The sequence below is a fragment of the Cantharellus anzutake genome, assembly GCF_015039405.1.
Source record: "Cantharellus anzutake strain C23 chromosome Unknown EI90scaffold_33, whole genome shotgun sequence".
NCBI lineage: Eukaryota > Fungi > Basidiomycota > Agaricomycetes > Cantharellales > Hydnaceae > Cantharellus > Cantharellus anzutake.
Window position 1 is genome coordinate 84,604 of NW_024066983.1, and position 26,439 is coordinate 111,042.

At 48.3% G+C, this 26,439-nt stretch overlaps 6 protein-coding genes and 1 non-coding gene across 7 annotated transcripts; 3 read left to right on the plus strand and 4 right to left on the minus strand.

The window, feature by feature from the left end:
- The first annotated feature begins 185 nt into the window (after positions 1 to 185).
- On the plus strand, positions 186 to 1,280 carry EI90DRAFT_1477769 (uncharacterized protein). Its single transcript, XM_039051825.1, has 2 exons — positions 186 to 717; positions 801 to 1,280. Exons 1-2 carry the CDS (start codon positions 360 to 362, stop codon positions 866 to 868), a joined length of 426 nt encoding a protein of 141 aa, XP_038914484.1. The 5' UTR covers positions 186 to 359; the 3' UTR covers positions 869 to 1,280.
- EI90DRAFT_2924866 (uncharacterized protein) lies at positions 950 to 1,225 on the minus strand (the record flags this gene model as incomplete). The annotated part of the gene is made up of 1 exon (XM_039054879.1): positions 950 to 1,225. A coding segment is annotated over one exon (276 nt), but the record flags the coding sequence as incomplete, so codon positions are not given.
- EI90DRAFT_1477305 (uncharacterized protein) lies at positions 978 to 2,721 on the minus strand. Its single transcript, XM_039051823.1, has one exon. The coding sequence runs from the start codon at positions 2,326 to 2,328 to the stop codon at positions 1,222 to 1,224; it is 1,107 nt and encodes a 368-aa protein (XP_038914486.1). The 5' UTR covers positions 2,329 to 2,721; the 3' UTR covers positions 978 to 1,221.
- A 12,571-nt stretch (positions 2,722 to 15,292) lies between these two features.
- On the minus strand, positions 15,293 to 17,607 carry EI90DRAFT_3125548 (uncharacterized protein; the record flags this gene model as incomplete). The annotated part of the gene is made up of 6 exons (XM_039063844.1): positions 15,293 to 15,324; positions 15,383 to 16,129; positions 16,183 to 16,731; positions 16,790 to 17,376; positions 17,428 to 17,522; positions 17,575 to 17,607. 6 exons carry the CDS (start codon positions 17,605 to 17,607, stop codon positions 15,293 to 15,295), a joined length of 2,043 nt encoding a protein of 680 aa, XP_038914487.1.
- A 558-nt stretch (positions 17,608 to 18,165) lies between these two features.
- On the plus strand, positions 18,166 to 23,380 carry EI90DRAFT_3290345 (Non-repetitive/WGA-negative nucleoporin C-terminal-domain-containing protein; the record flags this gene model as incomplete). The annotated part of the gene is made up of 23 exons (XM_039067214.1): positions 18,166 to 18,373; positions 18,426 to 18,521; positions 18,584 to 18,680; positions 18,731 to 18,804; positions 18,856 to 19,203; positions 19,251 to 20,205; positions 20,255 to 20,493; positions 20,551 to 20,644; positions 20,697 to 20,786; positions 20,833 to 20,914; positions 20,962 to 21,071; positions 21,119 to 21,251; positions 21,305 to 21,379; positions 21,430 to 21,506; positions 21,559 to 21,665; positions 21,700 to 21,897; positions 21,954 to 22,078; positions 22,127 to 22,266; positions 22,317 to 22,569; positions 22,631 to 22,751; positions 22,801 to 22,896; positions 22,944 to 23,086; positions 23,126 to 23,380. Exons 1-23 carry the CDS (start codon positions 18,262 to 18,264, stop codon positions 23,378 to 23,380), a joined length of 4,020 nt encoding a protein of 1,339 aa, XP_038914488.1. The 5' UTR covers positions 18,166 to 18,261.
- A 179-nt stretch (positions 23,381 to 23,559) lies between these two features.
- EI90DRAFT_t148 lies at positions 23,560 to 23,649 on the minus strand. The gene has a single exon. It is a non-coding gene; the product is annotated as a tRNA-Tyr (tRNA).
- Positions 23,650 to 24,095: 446 nt separating this feature from the next.
- On the plus strand, positions 24,096 to 26,271 carry EI90DRAFT_3125550 (Bestrophin, RFP-TM, chloride channel-domain-containing protein; the record flags this gene model as incomplete). The annotated part of the gene is made up of 17 exons (XM_039063845.1): positions 24,096 to 24,172; positions 24,245 to 24,271; positions 24,327 to 24,339; positions 24,406 to 24,519; positions 24,574 to 24,653; positions 24,704 to 24,709; positions 24,779 to 25,291; positions 25,349 to 25,422; positions 25,479 to 25,500; positions 25,552 to 25,582; positions 25,641 to 25,677; positions 25,733 to 25,752; positions 25,808 to 25,820; positions 25,873 to 25,913; positions 25,968 to 25,983; positions 26,036 to 26,165; positions 26,223 to 26,271. The coding sequence occupies 17 exons, from the start codon at positions 24,096 to 24,098 to the stop codon at positions 26,269 to 26,271; spliced, it is 1,263 nt and encodes a 420-aa protein (XP_038914489.1).
- Between the last annotated feature and the right edge of the window lie 168 nt (positions 26,272 to 26,439).

A 26,439-nucleotide genomic window follows, 5' to 3' on the forward strand; every position in this document is an offset into this window, starting at 1 on the left:
GCTCGGCTAAATTTCGTCATTGAGAGATGTGCTGAGTGTTTGCCGCAGCAACTCAAGTTGCTGGAACCGAGAGATTATGTAGCCATGCAATACAGAGACGCTGTGTACATCTCTAGTGGGCGTGTAAGACTTCGAAGATGTAGGGGAGTAAAGTTTATGATGGGCCCACCCGGCTTCGCCGGGGTACCCAACCACTTTTGACACCTGTCAAGGAACGATCAGCAGATGACCTGCCTCTATTGGATCCGAGCTGAAAGGAACATATGGCGCTCTCGGACCTCTTAGCGCTGCGCTTTGGTGTCGGGTGGATCATTGAATTCATGCAGTGCTTGAGCTAAAGTGCCCGGTCATCGGCTCCCATGGTGACAGCTTGTCATCGCAAGGGAGATTGGCATGCGCATTGCCTTGCATGTCTCACGCAGCGGCAGCCGTTCTGTTACAGTCAAGTCTTGCATGCACCCGTTGGTGATATAAGATGGAAAAGGAGAGCCAAGGCCCTAAGATCTCTGCTCTTTTCCATTGTCGCGGCCTCCGCTCACGCGTTTCCTACCCTGTGGAGGTGGCTTGGCGGCCTAAATGGGGAAGATGCTAACGCAGCGTATAACTCTACTGATGGCGGTTCACTCCGCATTCGTCGGCATTTTTCCACACTCCCATTCCACTTGACGCGGCTGAGGTGTACAGTAAGGGTTGGCAAGTCGAGTTCTACTGGAGGAGGTGCGTACTGGACCTGACGCCTTCTGGCGTCTGCTGTGGGGTGGGAGTCTAGCTAACATATGGGTCTGGTGATCATCACGAAGGGTGTATTGGTGCAATATGCGGAATGGGTACAACATACATGTACAGTGGGATCAAGTGGTTTGCTTAGGAAGGTGTACATAATGGTGAACAGAGGCAGAGCCGTCCATGACCAGGGTCTGTTCCACACAAATTCAAGAACCTCGATATTCTAGATAGCCAGCAACTGGTTCAGCCCTAGCTTCTTCACTTTCTTCAAAGCCGCCCGCCTACTAGGATCCCTGATGTCTCGCCTCAGTTCTTGGAGACTCTTGAACAACACTTCTCTAATTGCCTCAAGCCCCGATTTCCTAACCTGAAGATAATCGAGTATATTGATGTGCACCGAGGATTTGAGAAGTGATTTTGCCTGAGTGAAGGAGGCTGGGAGCTTCGATGGATCCTGAACAGCACCCGTTTCAACAAGGAGAGCTTGAGCAATTTTCAGGTTTTGCTGCGTATTACGGGGAGGTGGATTGGGACAGGAAGCTGCGGCAATATGACTGTTATGGGCCACGGCTTGATGAACCGAAGCGACGACATTGACAAACTAGGAGTCACGTACTTTGTCATATGCCGGACAGCATTGAGGTAGAAACTACTTTCAATGAAAGTGGAGTTCTTGGAAGCACTCTTTCTGTGCTTTTTAAGAGTGCTCTTTGAAGCTTTGCTGGGTTGGGGTCCAGGGATGGAGGGGGATGGCAACTGGAAGGATGTTCCGGGTTGATCCGTGGCGGCAGCATGTCGGGCCTTTGATCGTTTCCTCCGGGCATTGCATTTCTGAGATTTGGTGAGTCTCGCAGGTGTGGATCCAGAGATGGAAGGAGAGGGAGACGTTCCGGGTTGACCCGCGGCGGCAACGCGGGCCTGCGATCGCTTCCTTTGGGCACTCCGTTTCTGAGATTTGGTGAGTTTCACAGGTGTGACAGTTTCTTGCGCCTGTTCCGTGATTTGAGTTTCAACAACCTCCGTATCCCTGACCCGAGCTTTGGCTTGCCTCCCCCTTTCGCGCTGTCGTTGGTTTTTCGTGAGAGGGGGGGGCGATGGAGGGGAAGACGATGTTCCATCAGATCCAGCTGTTTGATAACCATTCGTTCGCCCGCTCTCCGAGGAAATGTCAGGACTGGAAATACGGAGCCTTGATATACCGCCGGCCAATGTAGAATGGAAATCATCATATATCACTTCGTCGTCATCCTGAGCTTGTGTAAGTTGAAGTGCGTTGCCAATTGCAACCCCTCGGGGCCCACATTCATGAGATAAGTTCCTATCAGAAGATTCCACAAGGATGTCTGATCGAGTAATCGGCGATTGGCCAGCAAAAGGGGGGCTCTTCATCGGTCCATTTTGGCCCAGAAGCACGATATCGGAATCAGGCTCCAGTTGTGGAGTGAGCGTTCCGACTCGAGGAGAGGAGCTTGTCCTGCGAGGATGGAGAATAACGACCTCCTCTTCGTCACTGGCAAAGGAAAGTGTCTGGGCACTGGTGCTGACAACCACAAAGGAGCTTCCTTGAGAGGCGGGGGAGCTCTTGGCCGGTGAGTGCGACATGTGTTACGTGTACGGTAATGGCAGGATTCTGGGATGTCGTAATGGTAAGGTGTTGTTGGAGTGCAGCGCGCGTTCCGGAGGTTTCTGACCAGGTGACTTTCACCTGACCTGTAAATGAATACTTTTCCCTTTTCTATTATCGCGGAATTATCCGCTACCGACTATACGGACATACCCGCTCTTTCTATTCAATTCCTTTTTCCTCAGTTCTCCACGCTATTCAGCTTGAGACTGAGGTCAGTACTTTCTTTCATTCTAATTTCCCTTCATATCTAAATGTGTATTATCTTTAGTTAAACTTCGCTAGGTAATGTTAACTAGTTCTCCACGCTATTCAGCTTGAGACTGAGTTAAACTTCGCTAGTATTTTCACAGGTTATGAGCCCAGCGCTCTAAATCTCTCAAGTAACAGCTGAACTTAGAACTCAAATTATTTTCCCACAATGGATAAAGCATCCATGGACCGAATCACCAAAAAGCATTTTGACGCTGAATCCCTGAAGAAGGACGGGTCAAATTGGGGATTTTGGAAATACCGGATGGAGCTGATTCTAAAGAAGCGGAAGCTCTTTACACTTGTGGAAGGGAACAAATCGCGGCCGGACCCAAATGATGCAGCAAATACAACGGCCCCATCAAAGACCCAACTATCTCCGCTCGATCAATGGGATGAGGACAATGACACTGCTCTGCTGCTAATGGTCATGTCCCTTGACGACCAAGTTGGAACCCTTATTCAAGGGAAATCATCGGCTGCCGAGGTTTGGAGCCGACTAAAGAATTACTTTGATGGAATGGGCGTTCAGTCCGCGGTGTTCCTGATGGGGAGAGTTTGGCAGACCAAATTCTCGACTGAAAAAGAACTCTTACCCCAAATCCATGATATCCTCGAGATGATCAATCATCTCGATTCCCTCGGTTACGGACTAAAAGAGGAAGTTCAAGTCATGGCAATCATCCTAGCCTTACCCCTCGAATACAAAACTCTCCATACCATCCTCTGCACTCGCGACAAACTTCCGACTCTGCAAGGAACAATTGACACTGTAAGGCAATACGAAAATCAAGAAGAGGAGGAAAGAGAAAATGCCTACTTGAGTCGTGGGAGAAAATCCACGAAGCCTTCCCCAAAAAGCTCTGGAAGACCGAAATGCTCAAACTGTAAAAGATTTGGACATACGGTAGAGAGATGCTGGGCTGAGGGAGGAGGAGCTGAAGGATCTGGTCCGAAGACACCAAAACTGAAGCCTAAAGGCCGAAAAGATGGTGGAAAGAACGAGCAGACAGCCAAGACAGCAAGGGAAGATGAGGAATCTGTCTCTGACTTCAAGGCCTATACCATGCGCTCGGATGAGGACCTCTTCCTCACACGTAAATTCTCGGATTCTCCCATACACCCCTATTTCATTGTTGACTCAGGAGCATCATCACATATGACAAATGACTCCTCTCACTTCTCCTCATTCCATACTCTCCAACCTCCGACATGCATATGGGTCGCAGATAATCGCGCTATCGAGGCCCGTGGCATGGGCAACATTGTCGGAAAGATTAGACTAAGCGGAAAAGAGCAATCAGTGATCTTCCGTGACGTCTTATACACACCACAAATCAGTGACCCGCTCCTTTCAACTACAAAGTTGAGTGAGGATGGAATCAATGTGTATTTTGACCGACATGGGGCAACCTTGATGCGTGCAAGCAATAGTCAGACATTGGCAAAGGCCCCACGGAGCCAAAACCTGTGCCGACTCCGCATTGACATCACCAAGCCCGAACTTGCCCACATAGCCATCGTTACTAAGGTCAACTCAAATGGACATGCTCTTCTGACACAGTTGTCACCAACATCAAGAGCAACCTTGACACTATGGCACCGCAGATTGGGTCACGTAGATGAAGATACCATACGAACCATGGTCAAATATGGGTCGGCCAATGGGATTCAAATAACAAGCGGCGAGTCTATCCTATGTACCGCATGCCTGAAGGGAAAGAAAACCCGAGCAATCATTCCCCATGCGACCAAAGAACACGCCACGGAGGTTCTAGGCAGAGTCTTCAGCGATATCTGTGGCCCCATCGAGCACCCGACGAAGGAGGGCCACCGCTACTTCATTACCTTTACAGACGATTACAGCCGATACACCACCATCATGACTTGTGTGTCGAAGGACAAAGCACTTGACGCTTTCAAGTTCTGGAAAGCTCGTGCAGAGAAAGAAACTGGAAAACAGTTGAAAATTTTCCGCTCGGATGGGGGTGGAGAATTCACGTCACAGGCCTTCAAAGCTTATTTGAAATCAGAAGGTATAAAACTGTTAGAATGCGGAGATTTGGACGACTCCGGAATGGAATCAGAGACTTAGCATGGAAGGACCTCGGCCTCAGCGACTCAGGTGGAGCGCTGTGCCATTGCTGGTTGTCCTAGGGGTCCCTAATTTCGGATCTAGCAGAGGGAAAGTCTCTTGGGGGGAATTCCAGTCGATTTCGGACTGAGTTTACAAGTTACTAGGTACATTGTATATAAGGAGGGGTTGTCATATCCGTGCATACCCGACCCCGACCCGACTTCCGGACCTCCACCCTCTTCACCTCCGGAGTCATAACCTACCGCTGCCTTTCCGATACTCACCTTCGGTCTTGGCAACACACCCCTCCTCTTACCTCTCCGACCCCTTCTCCATCCGTTCCGATACTCATCTCGGACCGAACATCGCCCTACTCGCCACCCTTCCTACAACTCCGCTCCCCCCTCACAACACCTCCACCCTCCCGTCATCCCCTACGCTTCTCCGTCCGTTCCGATATCCACCTTCGGACCTGACTACTCTTCCTTACCTGTCCCCTCTCTCCTTCTTCCGTCACTCCTCCGCCACCCTTCCGCCAAGTTACGACCGTCCACCGCTGCTCCGTACTTCACACTCGGACGCCGTTCGTACCTTACTCCGAGCCTCCATCATAGTCCATACCTCGGACTTTGACTCCACCTCGGTCTTAGTCCATTGCATTGGTGACCTCATACTACGTGAACACCATTGCCAATATTCCTCGGACTTCCAACCCCGCCTCCGTAACCTCCGTAAGCTCCGCAACCCCCGAGCTTCGCAGACCGCCTCCGGCACTCTCGCCGTTTGTAATGTATTTCTCGCAATTCCCCCTCATCCCTATTTGGACTACTGCTTCTTTCTATTCTAGCCAGTTAGTCATCACCCCCACTTTCCCTCATCCTCCTGCCCCTCTGGGCCTCGCCCACTCTACCTCCTTTCGGTTGTATCACAGGTCTTGCCCTATGACCTTCGGTACCGCTCCGCTCCCTCTAACCCTTTGTTCCCGTTCGGACGTCTTCATTCCGATTCGGTCACCCTTTGTTCTCCTTGTGCTTTTGCCCCTTCCTTATATATATCGGCGCTTGTACATACTCGTCTGTTTTCAGTCCAAAATCGACCTGAAATGCCCCCAAGAGACTTCCTGCTCACCTACTGTGAAATTAAGGACCAAATGGACAAACAGCAATGGCACAGCGCTCCGCTTGAGTCGCTGAGGCCAAGGTCCCTCCACGCTAAGTCTCCGATTCCACTCCGGAGTCGTCTGTTTCCGCCCATCTCTAACAGGGGTCCGGAATCAAAAGGAACAAGGGTAGGACAAAAGGAGACAAAGGGAGATGGAAAGAGGAACAACACCGAGGGTCAAGTGTTTGACTCAATGGTGTTTCCCAAAGGAGGAATGAAGGGCCAAGACCCAAGAAGGAAGGAAGGAGGATGGGAGTCGGGAATGGCTAGCTGACTGAATAGAAAGGAAGCAGCAGCCCAAATAGGAATGAGGGAGAATAGCGGAATTGAAATGGACAATGCAATAGTTGCAAGGTCCGGAGTAAGTCCGGAAAGTCCGAACTCGGAGGTTAAACTCCGGAATATTGGCAAAGGTAATTAAATGGAATGAGCTAACCAATACAATGGGTATAAGCGGAGGTGGGGTCAAAGTCCGAGGTCGGAGCTAAGACCGGAGGTTCCGGAGACGAGACGTGAACGGAATACCGGAGCAGAGGCCCGGAGTTGGGAGCATAGGTTTTGCGTACTCGTCTGGAAGGTGTCGAGGTTGGGGTCGGACCCGGAATGTTCCGGAGTCGGACCGAAGGTGGTGTCCGAGCCGGAGGTGGGATAACCTCTTGGGAGTCGGCAAGGAGAAGGTGACGGAAGGGAAGTAGGGCTCCGGAAGTCGGAGTTCGGAGTTCCGGGAGCCCGGAGCGGAGGTCGGGATTGCATGGATATGACAAAAACGAGAGGTGACAAATGCCTACACACCGCAAGAAAATGGAGTCGCGGAAAGGGTTAATCGAACCCTAAACAACCTAGCCCGCTCTATGATTGCCGATGCGAATGAAGTCCTTGAACAGAAAGAACTCCCAAAGAGTTTCTGGTCGTTGGCAGTCCGCCATGCTGCCTGGATCAAGAATCGGACTTTGACGCGAGCAATTCCCAACAATATCACACCGTTCGAAGCGTACTTCGGTGCGAAACCAACTCTTGTGTCTCTCCGACTATTTGGATGTCGAGCCTTTGCGCATATCCTGGAGAAGTACCAATCGAAATTTGGAGAACGAGTAGTTGAGGGAATACATGTTGGATTTGCGGAAGACAAGAAGGCATATTTGATTTTTGATCGAAGGAAGCGCCGATTGATTGAGTCGCGCGATGTGACGTTTGACGAAGTAGAAGGAGGCGATGAGGAAAGAATAAGGGTAGAGGATGATAGTGGAGATGAAGAGGAAGATGGCCCTAATGGAAATGGGAGAGAAGGTCAGAACGACGATTCAGGGGGGGAGTTAAAGGTCGGAAACAGTGAAAAAGATGACGACGCACCTGAGACGACCCCTAGGAATCGTCAAGAACCATCTCCTATCCATAATCCTCTCAAACAATCAGTCACACCCACTGAAACACCAACACCACCAGAACCGACAGTTCCGCGCCGATCTGCTCGCCCGAACAAAGGAGTCCCACCAAAGCGCCCAGATCAAGACCCCAAATCGATCTTAACCTCGTATTCGAGACGAAAGAACGACAAGGACAAAGATCTGGAAGAGAAAAACGAATCAGTAAGCGAAAATGAGACCGTGGATGACAATCACACACTGACGAATAATACCGAGACGGCGCTACTTGCAACAGAAGCACCCCAATCCTACCATGAGGCAATGAAACGAAAAGATGCCTCGGATTGGCTCGAAGCGATTGTCGAAGAATACCAAAACCTGAAGCGATGCGGAGTGTTCATTGAAATCGACAAACCACCTGATGCACGAATCCATGAAAGTCGACTAGTATTCGCGGAAAAGGTCGGATCTGAGGGTGAGCTAACTAAGAAGAAAGCAAGGGTAGTGGCAAAAGGATACACAGAAGTTTATGGTGAAGATTACTTCAACACTTACTCACCAACTCTTGGTCGCGATACCCTATTCTCCTGTCTCGCTTATGCCGCATCCCGTGATTTGGAAATCCATCAACTGGATGCAGTCGCCGCATATCTCAATAGTGATCTCAGGGAAGAGATCTACTTACGACCTCCAGTTGGCGTGCCCACAAGTCCGAACAAAATATGGCTGCTGAAGAAAGCGTTATATGGACTGAAACAAGCAGCACTGGAATGGTATCGTACCTTGAAATCCCACATCACCTCCATTACTTTCGACCAATCTGGATATGACCCATGCCTCTACGTCAGGGACCAGGATCATTTTATCCTAGTTTATGTCGATGACCTGTTATTATTCGGACGCGACACAACGATTGAGAAAGTGAAAAGGCAACTCACCACGAAATACGAAATGCGAGACATGGGCGAAGTCCACTGGTTCCTCCAGATGGAAATCACCCGTGACCGAGCTGCTAGAACAATCACGATCAGTCAGCGCCAATATGTGACACGGATATTAGAACGATTTGGCCTACAGAATACGCGACACTATGCAACTCCAATGGCTGCAAACCTCAAGTTACCTAAGCTTGATTCACCCGAAGTTAACACTCAGATTTACCAATCGATGCTTGGGTCGCTCATGTATGCCGCCATTAGTACGCGCCCGGACATCTGCTTTGCCGTCGGTCTATTAGCCCAACATGCTATAGCTCCTGGAGAAAACCACCTTACTGCAATGAAAAGGGTCTACCGCTATCTCAACGGAACCCGAGACCTCGCGCTCCGGTATGATGGTAGTAAATTCGAAGACCCGGTGGGATACTCGGACGCAGACTGGGCCGGAGATCCCAGCACCCAGCGCTCCCTGTCTGGCTATTGCTATATCTTCTGTGGCGCTGCCATATCTTGGGCCTCGAAAAAGCAGCCTACAATTGCTCTGTCAAGCACAGAAGCAGAGTATATGGCAATGACTCACGCTGGAAAGGAAGCGGTCTTCCTCCAACATCTCTATGGCGATGTTGGCATCCCTATCCAGACTCCACTCTATCTCCTGGTAGACAACCAATCAGCGATCCAGATTGCTGAAAACCCTATATTCCACGCACGGATGAAACACATCGAGGTTAGACACCATTGGATCAGAGAAAAGCTGGAGGATGGAAGATTGGCAATCGAGTACATACCAACAACCGATCAAGTTGCAGACATCTTCACCAAACCACTCAATGCCGAGAAATTTGTGAAGTTTAGGGATGCATTGGGGTTGGTTTCAGTGGGCGCACGCTGAGTGGGCGTGTTGGAGTGCAGCGCGCGTTCTGGAGGTTTCTGACCAGGTGACTTTCACCTGACCTGTAAATGAATACTTTTCCCTTTTCTATTATCGCGGAATTATCCGCTACCGACTATACAGACATACCCGCTCTTTCTATTCAATTCCTTTTTCCTCAGTTCTCCACGCTATTCAGCTTGAGACTGAGTTAAACTTCGCTAGTATTTTCACAGGTGTAAAGTGTGTAGAATGCCCAACGTAGTCGGCGGGTGATGCCCAAGGAATGTGATACCTCAAACCAGTAATGCTGAACTCGTTCAAACCTCGATCCAGATCCTGGGTTGTGGCAGCAGGACTCTTTCCCACGCATCGGAAGATAACCAGCCTCTATTGGAATAGAGCCGACTACGTTTGACTTCAGCTGTATAACCGTTCTTCTGCCATCCACGATCCAATTCCACTGATACCCATATTGGTTCTTCAATGACTCCCCAAATGTTCACCCTATTGTTTAACCCAGCTTCGTGTGCCCCTTCCGCCTCTTCTCCCCTCCATCGCCAGTGAGTTAGGGGTGCCACGGTTCGGTTCGGTCCCGGTTCAGTTCGGTTCGGAACGGTTCAAACAGGCCTGTACCACCAACCAAGTAATGAGATTTTTGGTCCATATGGAACTCGCTTTCAGGCCCCCATGGATTTGTCTGAAATTTGCCAGATTTGTGCCAGGTGTCCAAGACTCCAAATGTGTGTAGCCAATTTTCCTTTTCAATTTTTTTCGGCCATCCCCAAATGCATCCAACACAAAAACCTTGATCTCTAAAGCCGTGAACAAAATACTTGATGAATGTATGCGCAATATCTATGTTTATTCAACATCATGGTTGAGGCTACAATCCTTCGATGGTTCTGTGGTTCGGTTCAGTTCGAACCGGTTCGCGATACCCTCCCAACTTAGAGAACCAGAACTGAACCGGATTGGAATCAGATCAGAACCGAACCATGGTTCGGCTCCAGTTTGGTTTGGTTCACGGTTTGGTCCCGGTTCGAACCAGTTCTCCGAGAACCGCGGCACCCCTACCAGTGACGCATTCAGCCACGGGGATTTTTGAACATCCTTTAACGACGATATCGCGATACTATTAGAATGTCAACTCTATTCTTGCCACTCAAGTTGCGTATAAAAGAGAGAAAATTTTGGGAGCCGTCTCCCTCAAAACTCTAGCTAGCTGGAGTCATCTTACAACTCATGTATTACTCGGATGCGACATAGGTGTCTACAATCTATCAGATCTCTAGCTGGAGCCTGAGCTACGTAAAGCTAGTACAACATACAACTGCTATTTGACTGCATGCGCAAATGCAAGCTCCCAATTTGATGAATTTTGATTTTCTTCAGCCTCTTACGATGTTCAGATGTACCACTTAATTTGGGCGTTGTGGATTGTAATCATAGCCAGAATGACAGTGCAGCGTACGCCATTTCTGGTACATCCAGTCTAGATATCCCGATTGTTTCAGCATCCTGCGCTCCTTTGAACGTTGAAGGAGCGGAGCTGGATCACCTTATGTAACCAGTTTCCTACGTCCAATAACGATATTAGAGTTTGTGCTGATTTGCATACTGACCGTGTTTTGGTTGCCAAATATATGATTGTTCACTGTCTAAACAACAATAAACACCCCCCAACGATCTCACCTGATGTATAGATCGTCTACGGATAAAATTCTATATTGACTTTACTATGATTTCTAGTCAATATTACACCTATATTTACCACTTTTCAGTAGGATGTGATTTTCCTGATAATTTACTGAAGGAAAACTGCTAATAAAATAATTCCGCAATAAATGTTACTCAATACAGGAGTGACCAAACTGCTCTTTCTATCGCTTAGAGTGCGTGCTAGTTATCTAGCAGGTTCAGGATCGCTCACTTTTCTCCTGTGGTGTGATAACCAAGTATTGCTGAGAGATTATTCAATTAAGAAGTCCCTCCACCAAATTCTCACTAATTCTCACTATGACACTTTTGTTCAGCTGTGTCTAACTGACCCTAACTCACGCTTAGAGTGACGTGTTAGTTTTATATTAGCTAACAACTAATATTTGCTTTTATCTTTTGGAGCAAACGAACCAACCACTGGTGAGGAGAATTAAACTTTTATTTCTACCTGAGGTTTGAGAGGGGGCAGAAGCGGTGGCCTTTTATGCTTTTCAGAGGCCTCTCTACTCCCACGCCTCGCACTAGTTACATGTGCTACATTTGTATTATAGATAGTTCTAGAATGATATAGGGGCTTGGGCTGTGTAAGCTTAATAATGGACTTAGGACATGACTCAGCAATAAGTAATTCATTTCTTTGTCTTTTGGGCCGATCTCAGCGGGATCTTGTAGCGCTGAAGCTATGCTCTACACCGCCTTAATTACGAACGGTTATCTTTAGAAATGACTCGGCTATAAAGGAACTTTCTAGACTGTTCTCTAATTGACCCCTTTTTGTGAAGCCACATCATTACTAATGTTCTAGAGCCTTTCCAATTAATTAACTGATCCGCGGACTTCTGAATCACTTCATGCTTATGATCCGAGATCCAGATCATCAATCATTCCTTTGTTCCGATTTATTTGGGCTTAAAATCAAAAAGTTTTGATGAATCATGGGAAAATATACAAGATCCGGTTTTTTAGCATTTTCTCCTCTTCTGATGCGATCAAAAACTGTCCGCCCGCGCCGGGGAATACTCTATCATATGGTATTCGGTCCGCCAGACTCCCGGGCGCCAATATATTTCCCTTGAGTCACATTACCTTTTGTAAGAATTAGCAAATAAATATATATGAATTATAAGGTGTTTCGCCGTTTGAGCGATATCTCCGTCAGTTTTGAAGCTTTTAGAATGAAACAAAACCGTGGATAAAGTTAAGAAACAGTCCTTCCAGATGGTAAAAAGATTACAGTCAAAAGTTTACTGGTTCCCGAGATATTTACATTTCTTTCCCAATGTTCCTTCTTATTCTGCCGTCTATGTGCTATTTTCTTGTTGTAGGGATATATTCTTTGAATATTACACCTATGTCAAGTTCTAGGCATGATTGTAGTAGATTAAATCTCATACTACATGGGTGTAGATATTTTATAATGATCTTCTAATGTCTGTCCAGTCTCATAAAGATCATGAGATCTGTTAAACGTCTGAACTTGTCACCTGTTCGTTGACTATTCTGATAGATCATTGTTTTATTCTTTGAATATTATTTCTCCTACAACGTCTGTCCCGTCTTGATTTGCTTGCAATCAGCCGCTTCCATCGACTTCCGTGTCATTTAGATCGACCATCGCACCTTAATCAAATTGCAATCCCTGGCCACTGATCTTTTGCCCTGGCCATATGGTTTCCAACACTCCATGCGACTTTAGTTTGAAAGATCACACATTGCATGGTTATATATATGGGCGTCAAAGTCGCTCCTGTCTCACCTCAACTTGCCGTTTGTCTTAGCAGATCTGTGATTCAATTCAACATGCTGAGATCCAGACTCGTACCCAGTCGGAGGAGCTCCGTGGACGCGCAAAATAATAGCTCTTTATGTAATATTCTCACGTTCTGTACTCAATACAAAAGGTCACATGCTACGGAGTTAAACACATAGCCGATCACCTACTCCGGAAATTTGGACGCGACACTTCGCTCCTCCGACTGGGGCAAAATGTAGTATGGCTGTGCTCCGGCACTGTCCGGCCTCTGTCTTCCCACGGCAAACAAGCTCGCTTCAAGGCTCTAATCATCACACCCCTCCCCAAGCCATCACAGAAAAAATCCAAAACAAATGTAGTAGTTACCCCCACCCAAAATTAACCCAGCCCAACCCAGCCCAACCCGATTCATCTGTTGCTTGCTCATATGTGCTAAAATTATGTTGGAATCTTGTATCGCGCACTCAGCACTTTGTCATTATTGAGCCCAGTCAAGGGAAAAACATGGTAGAACTACCTAATCATAGTCCAATACTGCTCTGGTGTTGATCACTACAGTATCCTCACCCCAAGAAATTGGCCGATGAGGTGAAAAAGAATATTATTTTGAGCGCGCAATACAAGATTCCAACATAATTTTAGCACATATGAGCAAGAAACAGATGAATCGGGTTGGGCTGGGTTGGGCTGGGTTAATTTTGGGTGGGGGTAACTACTACATTTGTTTTGGATTTTTTCTGTGATGGCTTGGGGAGGGGTGTGATGATTAGAGCCTTGAAGCGAGCTTGTTTGCCGTGGGAAGACAGAGGCCGGACAGTGCCGGAGCACAGCCATACTACATTTTGCCCCAGTCGGAGGAGCGAAGTGTCGCGTCCAAATTTCCGGAGTAGGTGATCGGCTATGTGTTTAACTCCGTAGCATGTGACCTTTTGTATTGAGTACAGAACGTGAGAACATCTACTATATATAAAGAGCGCGGACACGCTCCACGAATCGCGAACGCCGATTGGTTGGAGCGAGGTCTCACACACTCTCATTGGATGAAGGCGCTTACTTCAGCTCCCATTTGGGATGCACTCGCTTAGCTCATCGCCCCTTTAGGGCTCTTCCTCACCCATTTTGGTTCTGCTTGCTTAGATCATCACCGATTTGGGGTCCGGTCACTTAAGTCATCGCCCGTTTGGGGCCAGCCAGCTAGCTTATCTCATCTCCGGTTGTGTTTGAGTTTCCTGACCGGCCCACATGCGTCATCTATCTCATCGATGCGCACTTCTTCACATGCCGCTTCAACCTCTTCACCTGATCTGTTGTCTAGAGTGCGACATCGCAATGATGCGACTATCGATCCTGATTGACGACGACAAGCCCAGCATGGCTAATGTTGTACACTCTGCACTGCTACCTTGAGTCTAACATGGCGAACACACTCCACATCTGTTTGTAAACCGCGCCCATTCTTCGTAACGTTTTACGCTCCCGGAGTACTGCACAATTCAAAGGTTTCGCGGAGTGTGAAACATGATGATAAAAGAAACCCCATGTACCCACCTTTTTACGACTGTCTGAGTCGTCGTTGAGGGGCGAGATTTTCATCTGATGTGAGGTCATGTCAAGCCCTGAAAGTGCGCTCTAAAGCCATGGAATGATATAGGTATATACCACGGATGCGAGACAAGTGAACACAACCGGAATGACACTGGGTGCCCGGCTAGCCAATGAGAGAGCAAGAACGTGCTTCAATGCCCTGCTGAGACTCTGTACATTGAACGATTCCAGGGGGTTGTGTCGCCGCAATCATTGGGTAAGTGTGTTGACCAAGGTATAACCTGGTCGTTACGTGACGTGTCAAATGAAAGAAAACACAGTCAAAGTGTCAATGAGCACGGGTGTCACTAATCCAATAGTAGTTGGATGGAAGGTAAAAAACTTGGCCGCATTCATCGTGAACAAATCGATGTCAAAACATACCACTTAGCCGAAAGAAAGCCGATCTGTTCTGAACACGCACAGGAGACTCTCCAACACCGATGAAAGTCAATTGAATTCCATCTCGGATCCGTCATAACTCGAGGTCAAGGCTAAAACCTTAAATCCAATCAGAGAACGAGAAAACGGTGGTCCAGCTGAAAAAAAGAACACAGCCGTAGGTTCGCCTGATCTTGTTACATAAAGAGCTATTATTTTGCGCGTCCACGGAGCTCCTCCGACTGGGTACGAGTCTGGCTGAGATCCATGTTCACCCCCGCCCCAAAGTTCGTTACAACGAACGGAGGAAATCTTGTGCTACGCGATGGCTGGAAAAGCTTTCACAAAGGTTCACTTTCGCTCCTTACTTGGCTCTGACCGCCTCGCTTCCTGGGTTTGCACTGTATGTGGTGCAGCCAAGTTCGAAGATGGCATACTCTCCAATCCTGTAGATTTGGATACTTACGATGCCTCACTACTTGAGGGCCAAGATAATATCCCACTCATCCTTTCCCTACCGTTTCTCTTCTGCGGATCATCAACGTTGCCATTGTTCCCAAGCGTTTGCTGAATTCTACGTTACTTCCCTGTGATCTACCAAGGTACACGGATTTTTGGGAGTGAAGAACGCGCTGCGCAACTGAAAGTAAAGAAACATCGGAAGCGAGGAGAGTAGCGGGTACTGCCGCTTCACATCGGCAGGTGCTGCTGCAGACTCGATTTTCTCACAGAGAAAACCAAACTGAAAAGATGACTGGGAGAAACAGACTCGGACAATTGCTATCACTAATCTTGGGATTGTACTGCAGGTACACAGCGTGGGGTTTCGAACATATTTGTCATGTCACCGGTCGGGTTGACGAGAGGGCCGCTGATGCTTAGACTTCGGAATCCAGACGCCGTGCGGTCATTCGAGTATCTTGACTTACGAATCCTGCGCGCATTGGGGAGCCCTAAGGGCCGCGGAGAATTCGGGAGAGAAGGGCCGAGGCAAGACATGTCGTTCTTCAAACTTGGCACACTGTAGAATGACCCATTACTATTCACACGGAACTCTTTGAAACGAAGGGAAGTCGAGGGTTGGGGTTGGGGTTGTTTGGGAGGGACCGAACGAACTGAAATGCCTCGGTATCGCGAAACAATGCGACTCGGTGGATTCTGATTCTCTGCAATCCTGTTGTCGGTGAAGGATGTAATTTCCTTTTCGAGGATTTGGGACAATGATCCCCACGGTTGAGAGGCATCACTTTGTCGCATGGCATCAGGGGTGGAGGGTGACAACGTTTCCTGCGGGCCTTGGGGGACTCTGGGCAAGATGAGTTCGAAGGCTAGGCCATCAACTTCTTCCTTATTGAGCGATCCTGGGGGAAGTAAAATAGTCTCAATAGCGGCCTGTGCAGTCAAAGATGATGGGGGTGCTGGGAATTGCCTCAATGCTGACAGGGAACTACTAGCGGAGTCACCAGAACTCATCACGCTGGCAGAACGTGTCCCTTCAGGCGTCAGCTCGTTGCTTATGAGAGGGACTACGTTCCCACGAGGGTCAGAAGTTGTATTCTTCATGTCCTGATGTATGTCTTGGGTCGCAAGAAGGGCACGGGGCGGTTTCGCGATATCTACCCCATTGGGTGCCTGGGTCGGGCCAGGAAGTCCGTATTTGGGTGGAGGACCAAATTCTGAGGAAGTCATATGAGTTTCGGTGGCCGCGATCTTGAATTATATCACGAACCTGTTTTATACGGTGCCGCTCGCACCAAGGCTGGGACAGGAAGGATCACAGGGATGCCCTCTTCTGGATCAGTCATTGGGGTTCTGGATAGATATCTGGGGCCAATACTAATGGCTTTGTCCACGTCTCTGCGTTCATAATAGTAAGAGATGATAGATTCCGACTTCTCACTAGGAGGTTGCCCAGTTAGCCCTGCTATCGACGAGTTCAGTCTCAATGCATCATCTAAGCGGACCCATCGCCTAGCAATGTCCGAGTAGAGCCGCCCAGATATCCGACGAGATACCCATGATGCCAAGCGCTCCCCAGGTCTTTCGGGATTTATGAACCTAGAACGTCGACCAATAGTGTCCGGATGCGGGGCGTCAGCGGCAGGGATTTGGACTGCACCGAGCCATTCTTCTGGACAGTCACCCTTTCCACCGGGATTCCCTGCAGGACCGTTCCTGCTCGCAACGTCGTCGAAGGCGATGATGAGGGAATAGAGCGTCAGAATGTATAGTTCGAGCGCTTGCAGAAACCTTCCGATTGGATATTCGGAGAAGCGAGCTGTAGAAGGGTCTTAAGAATGCTAATTTATTTGGAAAACAAATAGAATCATACACACCCACGACGAGGCCCCCAATGCCTATCCCTATCGAGATGGCCATTGCAGAAAGGAGGGGGATATGATCCAAAATATTCATTTTTCGGAGTTCTGGGGCGACGAATGTGAGATTTCCTAGTAACTTCAGTGCCAACACAATTGTGGTCACAATTTCTAATATTGCACTCGCAGTGAAAGGCGTGATGGCTGACGAAGCCCGGAACGTGAATTCAACCCTCCATATCACTTGAAGGACTCCGACAGTAACGACAGTAGTAAGCATGAAGTATTTGATGAAGAGCCCTATCATTCCCCATCGTGCCCAGGAGCCGCTATGCATGTCGTCTGATGAAAGGTTGAACGATCCTTCAGCCCAACCAGTGGTAGAAAAGGATCTCCATACTTCTCCGCGGGCGGGAAGAGCGACCAGAACCCAAAAGAACAGGAAGCGAAGTGCGACGGAGGCTGAGAACAACATCTCCCGAGCTGTCACAGAGGCTAGATTTGAGACGGTCAAATCGTCGTTCGATAGAACTACGAGACTGATAAGGTCGATGATAGAACCAAGAAAGCTAAGTAGCCCCGATAGCACTATCATTCCGAACATCCTATTTGTCATTTGTCAATCGAATGCTGGAAGGTTGATCACAAATGCTCACAAGTTTATGCGACTCTTGATTACAAGGAGTGTTAGGCTCCCAAACGCCATTGGTCCCAAGGCAAGGAAAGGAACATCAGCCGTAATTTCTTGGACCTGGATGAGAGCATCAGTTTGCTGGCAGCAACAGGGAAGACTGAATCCGCACTACTGCTACTCTGCTCCAGAAAAGCAGGGTCATAACGGGCCTGGGAGGAAAGCTTTTATTAGGGGAGACACGACCGAGCGCGTTTGCAGTTGAAGCAGCCAGTGCACGACCCCAAAGCCAATGGAAAGGAAAACAAAAACAAGGGCGAAAGAGCGTGCCAACCAGACTAAAACCTGAACGGAAAAGAGAAGGGGAGGAATGGCTGGGACTGTTCGCCGCTATCGATTTCAACCCACCGTTGCTTGGCGACTGCGGATCACTTGTGCCATGTTGAAGCGAACACAATAGGCGTAAAGGTTAGACAGCAATTCATGTGGTTGTTGGCTTCTTGGCTGAGTGGTAGGCCCGGGACACACTGCATGTTGGGGAGGGGATATAGTGGTAGGCGCGGCATCGATCTCATCGAGCTGTGAGCGGCCAAGACGGGAGGGCCACACGGGCAAAAAATGATCGTCCAGCGGAGGCACGGCGTGGATACAAGGGGTCCTCGCAACAATAATTTCAAATTCCAACCCACTCCTGAGATACCATCAAGTATGCAGTCGAAACAGCGCTGGTACGGCTGCATCAGCATATCAGGTGATCTACTCTCCGGAAGCAAATAATTGCTCAAACGCGTCTGACTCTACGACTCACGCGACAAAGGCCAACACTCTTGCTCTTAAGGGATTGGGGGCTTCGTGGGCGATGTCCGATGACGCGAAACTTGCTTCTCTGGCTAAGGCGAATGCAGTCTTGGCCGAACATATCTCAAGGGATTCATCCCAAATACCTGACCCGGGCGAAGCGATCCTCGGGGGTAAGGGACTTATGTTGGATGTTGTTTTACTTCGCTAATGACGTTCTTCAAGCCTCATCATCCTCCGCGTATGTCACCCCGCCATGGGCATTGTTCGACCTCAAACGCACATTGATGATACCGGAAGAGCTGTTCTCGAGCTACGAATGTAAAGTCCGCATATAACCGTTGCCTCAACTCCTGACCCGAAGTCTCTCTGTGAATTTACAGCAACAAAGTCCACTTGTCATATGGGTATTTTTTCTCAGATAGATCGCGCGTGGATTACCTTGAACAACAAGTTGTTTTTGTGGGATTACATCGCTCCGTACGTGCGACGCTGTCGTTATAAATCTCCATGTTTATGCGAACAGTCAGGAAGGACTCGCTGCAAAGTTTTCCAGAGCAGCCTGGGAATATTCATAACGTGGGTCTTATAAACCCTAAGCCTGGTCAGTCTTCTACTGCTGCTAGTTAAAACACGCTGATTTGACTACTTGTAGGTATCTTCATTGATACGATCAAGCATTTGCTGGTTCTTTGCACCACTTCCACTTTGATAGTGCTAGGGCTGGCCGCTCAGGAGGGCCCTGCTGATCGGTCTCTAAGTTCTCAACAATTTGTCATCTACGACACGGAGCTGCGTTTCCCTACTGACAATGTAGCAATGTCCTCCATTGTCTCGACATTGTCCGGACGCGCTTTCATGTGCGGCATATCTGATGGGAACCTGTATGAGCTCCGATATCAGGCACGTGAAGGCTGGTTTGGCAGCAAATCGTCTTTGTACAATCATTCTGCCTCCGGCGTTTCTAGTGTTCTTCCCTCTCTCTTTTCCTCAAGTCCTTCAGGTATGTCCGCACCTCTATCTAAAGCCGGTGCTAACTGTGCAGGATAGAAATGATTGCGCACCTCGCTTTGGATGATTCCCGTGACTTGCTCTATGCGCTGACCTCAAGCAGCACCATCAATCTATACAACGTCTCTGGTCAGACAACGACACCCTTGCAACGGATTGCTGTTGCATCAAACATTTTCAAGCATGCCCAATTACTATGCCCACCCCTTGGCACAACCAAACTGGATATCATCGATATACACGCATTCAGTACCTTGGACTCCTTCTCTATTCATTTAATGGCCGTGACTTCATCGGGAGTTAGACTTTTTTTTTCTGCCCTACGTCGCAATTTTTCCAATTACGGCACTTCCACAAGTGTGGTGTCTGGTGTCCCCTCGACGCTCGAGCTGGTGCACGTCCGAATGGCCCCAACTACTGTCGAGCATCCTCGAACTTCTCATTTTGATCAGAGTCCGTTATATCGTGGACCATCAAACCCTTCCCTCTCACATTCCAAATCTTCGCAACTATCGAATCTGAGCTGCACCAGTTATTTCGGGGGCCTTTTCTTGGGGGCTCAGTCTCCCTCTGACGGTTCTCAGCCCGATGTGTTGTTTTGCACTTCTCCTGACTTGCCAAGAATCGGGAACCTGGCGATTGATGGCACTTCACAGAATTCTCAAATGACAGGAACGATCACTGCGTATTCACAGAGCAGCCAGCCACCTAGACCTCCTTTCGGAGAATATGCTTCACTATTGGAACTGCCGGGGAAGACTTGGGCGATTGCCCATTTGAAGACGCCACAGATGCCCCCATTTGCGAAGGGCTCAATACCTTCATGGAATGATCTTATCACTCAATTTACTGCATATCCTGATCAGTTTCTTTTACTGACGAATGATGGTTTGTCTGTAATCGTCAAGAAGCGGCCAGTTGATAGTTTGCGAGAGTTGATTGAAAGCACTCGACGTGGTGGCGATGAGGAGCTCTTGAGGTCATTTTTAGACCAGTAAGTCCTTCCAACCTTTGTAGCGCTGTCCTTATTCTGATTCACGCAGATATGGTCGGAATCAAACATGCGCAATGCTGCTGGCTTTGGCGAGCGCCAACTCCTTCGTGGGGGCGGCTCTAAGCTTGCCGGTGCCTTTTTCGTCAGCGATTTCCCTGCATATCACTCCAAGCCAGTCTGCTGTCGCTAACCCTACTGGTTCCGAGAGTATTATCGACGAGGCCACCCAAAACGCCGCAAAGACGCTGTTCTATGACTGGGGTCAGCAGCCGACTGAGTTCCCAAACTGTAAGTTTTGTTCTTTTCGTTTGATGCGTAGAAGCTAATAACCTCTTTGATGAATAGCGCTAGCTGTAGCATTTAGTGGCAGGCATGAGGGTCTTGCGTTGTACTTTTCTCGTTTGGTGCGACCAATCTGGAAATCCAAGATAACAAGAGGGTAGGGCAGTTAGTTGGGAAGTTAGGAAAAGCTCTCACCCCCAATTCATCAGGACAACAAGTAACCAAACTACAAATATCCCAGTGGTGGTGTTATCCTCGGTTCAACGAAACTTGCAATCACTTGCGGACTTCCTTGACAGGTATTCTCTAGCCCCTTCCGTGAACTCGCCTTGATGTCAGTGTTAGGAACCCCCAGTTGTTCCTGCCCCCCGGTGATTATTCCTCATTTGGGACAGGCTCCGGGGTGGGGCGACAAGGCCCTTGGAAGGTTAATCTGTCCATCACTTTGTAATCTATACGCTGACCGGAGTCTAGGAAGAACAAACTTCAGCGTCCTCTCTTAGAGAGCTACTAGGCATCACCATCGAAGCAATCAACTTCATCCTACTCTTGATTGACTACAAGCTCCCGGATACGATCGCTTTGTGAGTATTTCACTGCGACTGTGGAATACCCTTCTCATGTCGTGCAGATGCGAACCTCCCCTCCAACAAAAACTCTACTCAATGACGTGGGAGGATCTGCTGACAACTAAGGAAGGAAGAGATGTTGGGAAAGGCTTGGTCACTGCATTGATTAATCAGCAAATTGGCCAACAAATAAGTGTAAGCGTTTGAGAAATTCATTAGGGTGTTTCATATTAAATGCCCTCTCCAAGATCGATACTATCAGTGATGTCTTGCAATCTCGTTGTCCCAACTTCTGCAGTACAGATGATGTGATGACGTATAAGGTTCATAACATTTGCCCCATTGTTAGCACCACTTATGTGTTTCTGGATAGGCAGTGGAGGCTCTTCGTCGGGCAAAAGAGGCCCCATCAGCTGGCGAAACAGCAGAGAGCCTGCGTGAATCATTGCGGTAAGCTTAAATTTTTCACTGGTTCATCCGGGTTCGCCCACCTGTTCCACAGGTTATTCCTTAAGAGCACTCGGAATCTCCATCCATCAAACTTGGCGGAGATTTGTGCCGACTATCAGCAAATGAGATTTCCAGAAGGTGGGGAGTTCTGGGGAGAACGTCAATGGTCGCAGTGTTTACGTCTCCTCTTCAGGAACTGTACAGCTCCCGCTTAAATGTGCGAACGACTGGGATATTGACAGATCTGGCATCCAGTACTGGGCGGGAGGCCACCACGAAGGTGATGGTGCAAAACAAGCTTACGAGATGCGAATTGGTTGTTATGATTTGGTCTTGAAAGGGCTAAAATCATTTGATGATCGCTTGGATCAGGCAACAAGTGACGATGAAGGTATGCCAGACTTCCCGGTGCACCTTTTCTGCGATATTGAAAGCATGATTATCCAGCCCAACATGCCGAAGTTTTTCAATCTGCGGCCTATCATGCCGCGTTGGAATCAGATGATCCTGTTTTTCACTCGCACTTGTACAATTGGTTCATCAGCCATGGACGGACAGAGGAATTACTCCAGGTCCGCAGTTCATCGTTGCACATCCGGGGTCACTCTAAGACGTTTTAGATTCGGACGCCGTTCATTGAGGGTCATCTTCTTCGGGAGCCCCACACAAGGGAGAAGAGCGAGCTACTTTGGCAATTATATGTTGGCCACGGTGAATTCCTTAGGGCTGCCGAGGCTCTGGCTAGCCTAGCAGAGGCAAAGTATGCGCGACTGCATTGGCATGAAGGCTCCTCCACTGATGGATTTGCAGTTTCCCAATGACATTAGATAAACGGGTCGAGTATCTATCACTTGCCATCGGGAATGCCAAATCCCATCAAGCATCCATTTATGACCGTCAGGAACAAGGGATGGTCGAATTTTTGAACGACTTGGAGGAAAAGTTAGAAGTCGCCAACTTACAGCTGGAGATGCTGGGTGTCATGCGAACCCTGCAAGGCTTGGATGATGCTGGGAGGAGAGACGTGAATACGCTGGCATCGAGGTTGATGGACGTATCTGAGGTGAGTCCAGCAACTCGATCCTGGTGTTTCTGAATTTAAAGCGCTGATCATACGTGGCAAGCTCTATGGGGAATACGCGGAACGTTACAACCTTAATGATATGAAATTACTGATTATCAAGGTATCGGACCACCGAGATCCCCAACTTGTGGCATCTATATGGCGAGGAATCCTCCATGAAGGTACGTACTCTCCGTATTCTTTTCCCGCCTGCCTTACGGTTACACAAAGCGGAAGAGGAGCAAACTGATATTCCCGTTATCCTCGCTGAGCGTGTGCGGCGCCTCGGCCTCAAATTGTACCCATCAGAAAGTGCATTCCCATGTGGTAAGATACCCGCAGCCACTGCAGTTTTATATTAAATCGCTTTATAGATCTTCTTTGTGAGCTGTTGGAAGACTTTTCCTGGGAACACAGAAATGAGGTAGCTGTTGGTTGGGTGCCGCAGGTATTGGTTGAGAGTGGTGTACCGTACGATGCCATTTTCCGGCCGTTATATACGATGAGAGAGTCTGGGGTGAGTGCTGATAACCCCCACATATTCTCGTTGCTGAAGTCGGACGGACAGCAACCTCCGTATCATGCGGCGGATCGAGAACTTTATCTCATACAAGATATCACATACTTGGTCAAAAATTGGTTGACAGAAACGATCCGTCCGGCCTCGAGGGTGCCACGAGGATCTTTCCCTGCCAATGTAGTCGACCAAATGATCTCCGCGTACTTGGAAGTTCTGTCTGCGGATGCTGCGTCACAAGACCTTCGGCGGATATTAGCAGATATCCAAAGGAAGATACGATCTCGATTTTGATATCCATATGTAAATTTCCATCCATCTCTTTTCTACATTATTCCGCACGGCATGCCATTGTGGCCCTTGGCTGTAGCTGGGTTTGGACAGTCTAATAGCTGCTTTCGTTCCGAACCGACGCGTTACTGAGGGTGCGCGGTCTTTGCGTGAAAATGGGAGAGAACCGTGAAAAAAAAGTGTCCTCGAAACCTGGGTCGAACAGGTGACATTCAGATGAAATGAGTATTACCAATTACAGTCTGACGCTCTACCAACTGAGCTATTCGAGGTCCTGGGGACTTCGGCGGATAGGATAGTGTCGTGTAGTTCACTAAAGTCTGGATTCTTATATCCCTGTATCCGATATTTAATACAATGGGGCGGTTGATGACGCAAAGTTAGGATGGTATGTGTCCTCAGCTTGTGTGTAACGAGACGACTTGAAACATTCGGCTAACTCCGGCGTAATGCAGCCACTTGAAAAGTCGCTTCGTTGGACCGTTCCAACTAGCATTGATTGAGACAAGAGACAAACAAACAATGAAACAACTTTTTTTGTAACCAACAGCAGAATCACGAATCGGTTGAACAGTGGTAGTGCAAAACAGGATCCAATGCGGAAATAAGTAGTGGTGCGTGACCATCACAACGGCGCGTGTGGAGTTGCCAGTGCCAGTGCTGTTACATCACCGTTTTCACGACTGCCGCCTCTCGACTCTGGCCAGCCCCTCACGAAATGGCGCGGACATGGTCAGGTCGTAGTTTGTCCGATATTCTTCTTCCTCCAATCCCAAAACGCGAAAAACTCGGTCGGTATGTTGCGAGCATCCATGAGAGTCTGAACTCCTTCTGATGATCGGAACTACTTGATACCCAATATTACAGGTACAGTTGGCTGTTCGACATAGTTCGGTGAGGCATTCTTGGCCATTTGGCTTGTCATTGTTAGTTGATGGATCTGGATTAGCTACAAGGGCAGCGTAAGTTACTGTAGAGGTAAGCCCGCTAAAAAATTCGACCTTGGTGGGGTGTTTATGCTTCATTAGCTTAGGATCGGTCGCCTGGGCATTGGACACTTCTTGGAACAGATAACTGGCCGAATATTCGGTCCTGTTTTGACCTGCACGCTCTTCGCGACTGTGGTGGCGGTTCTTTACATCGTGGGTGGTGCAATTAAGATTCGATCCAGACTCCGTTTAAAGATGGTTTCGTAGACTTATGACTATAAAGTACAACTTACCAATCAGGTTGTTCCATTGCTGTCAGTCGTTGTTGGCTTGATCCTGGTGTTCAGGTATGTTGTTCGAGTCGGTTCAATTTCGCCAATGCTCAATTTAATTTCAGGAATGGGTATGCATCATCTTATTCCTAGATTATGGTATTGATGAGCTCACACCATTCGAGAACGAGCTATGATAGGTGGTGGGTTGACTATGTTATCGCGCCCGGTGCACCACTGAGCTCTTTGTGTAGGTATGAAGGAAGTAAGGACTGGGAGGCCACTGTCTCTCATACCCGTAATGTCTCGCGTCAAATATGGGTTTTTGTTACTTTACCACCGCCTGAGCGCAAGTCGATACTTACAAAGGACTCGCTTCGGGAGCTGAAGATCCGGGCTCTGAGGCTCATTGTTGCTTTTCTCTATGCAACGAAGCACCATCTACGAGACGAGCCTGGCATTGATTATGAAGATTATCAGGGATTATTTCCTGATGGCTTTTCGACGTACCTTCAAACCTCTATCGTCACGGGGTCGCAGGGCTCCTCTCCCAGTGGAGGCAACACCCCCAATCGCGTGACCCGTCCTCGAGTCACGAATGTAGGCACATCAAAGACGGTTGTCGAGGAGCGCACCCCTTTACTGAACGGGCAAAGTCATATTATTCACTTCCATGAGTATCCAGCGACGCAACCGCTGCCCCTTCCCCTTATGTGAGTTGTGAAGGCTGTTCTGGGTTGCAACTATTTTCATAGCTTGTCGCATCTTAGTATCGCACATGAGATCAGCTGCCTGCTGCACTACTTCCAATTGCAAGGGTGTCTTGCTGCTGTTGGACCCGCGGGTATGTGCATGTGACTTGTCCCGAACTTGTTTTGGGCAGCTGAGTTGTGTTGTCAGGCGCAAATGCCCTAAGCGGCATGTAAGAAGTACACATCTACGAAAATATTGAAGTGCGCTGATGGCAACTTAGGATTCAAGGAATGGTCAGTCAATTTGCGAAGGTCCGTACGCATTCGTGATGCATGTTAGTATTATTTCCTCATCCATGATGAATGATAGATGGAACGGGTTTGCAACACTCCAATTCCAGATTCTTGTATGTCGTGTCATAGTTCAATCCTATATTCTGAGTCATGTTCATTCCCTTCAAGACGGGATACATCTGAAACAGGTAGGTATATATCCCGTGTTGATCATAATGGATGTTGATGAACCATTTGTATTAGTGTGTAACGCTCTGTGCGTTGGGTGCGCTTTTCAGGGGATGTTATCGCTGAAGAGATCCCTATAGATTTGTTCACTTTGCCATTCACACTCGTTGCGGATCTTCGAGTAAGTCAATTTGCGCCAAACCTTCTGCTCGTTTATTTAACGTCGGCTCTCCAGTGGTTTATGATACCTGGTGCAACAAAGTCACTCTAGTGGTTCGGAAACTTGCTGACGATAAATTGCAGTCGTGACAGTGGTTAGTTTCACTTTGATGGGCATTGAGGGCATCGCCGATGAAATTGAAATGCCCTTCGGCACCGACCACTACGATCTTCCCCTTGATCGTATCTGCGGTGAAATCAGAGGGGAGGTGGAGTAAGTAGACACAATCCTCTCTGTCGCATGCTAAAAATTGCTTCTCTATCAATATAGATACATCATCGAAAGAATGCCAGAAGGCGGACTGGACTATAGGATATGATTGGGCAGGGGCAGGTGCTCCAGCTGGGGTTCTGAAAAAATCGGTCAAACAAAGTTTCCCTGAAATCGTTGCAAACTTGAATACACACTATCCCATCTTGGCTACATGGTTTTGACAGAACCTTGGACCAAGTCCAGGCTGGCCTGAATATCGTGTCCGTACTCTGAA

Bases quoted from the DNA above. Each gene is read 5' to 3' on its own strand.
- EI90DRAFT_1477305 (XM_039051823.1), bottom strand. From the start codon at position 2,328: ATGTCGCACTCACCGGCCAAGAGCTCCCCCGCCTCTCAAGGAAGCTCC.
- EI90DRAFT_1477769 (XM_039051825.1), top strand. From the start codon at position 360: ATGGTGACAGCTTGTCATCGCAAGGGAGATTGGCATGCGCATTGCCTT. The intron at 718-800 runs GTGCGTACTGGA...ATCATCACGAAG, and splicing joins GTCGAGTTCTACTGGAGGAG to GGTGTATTGGTGCAATATGC.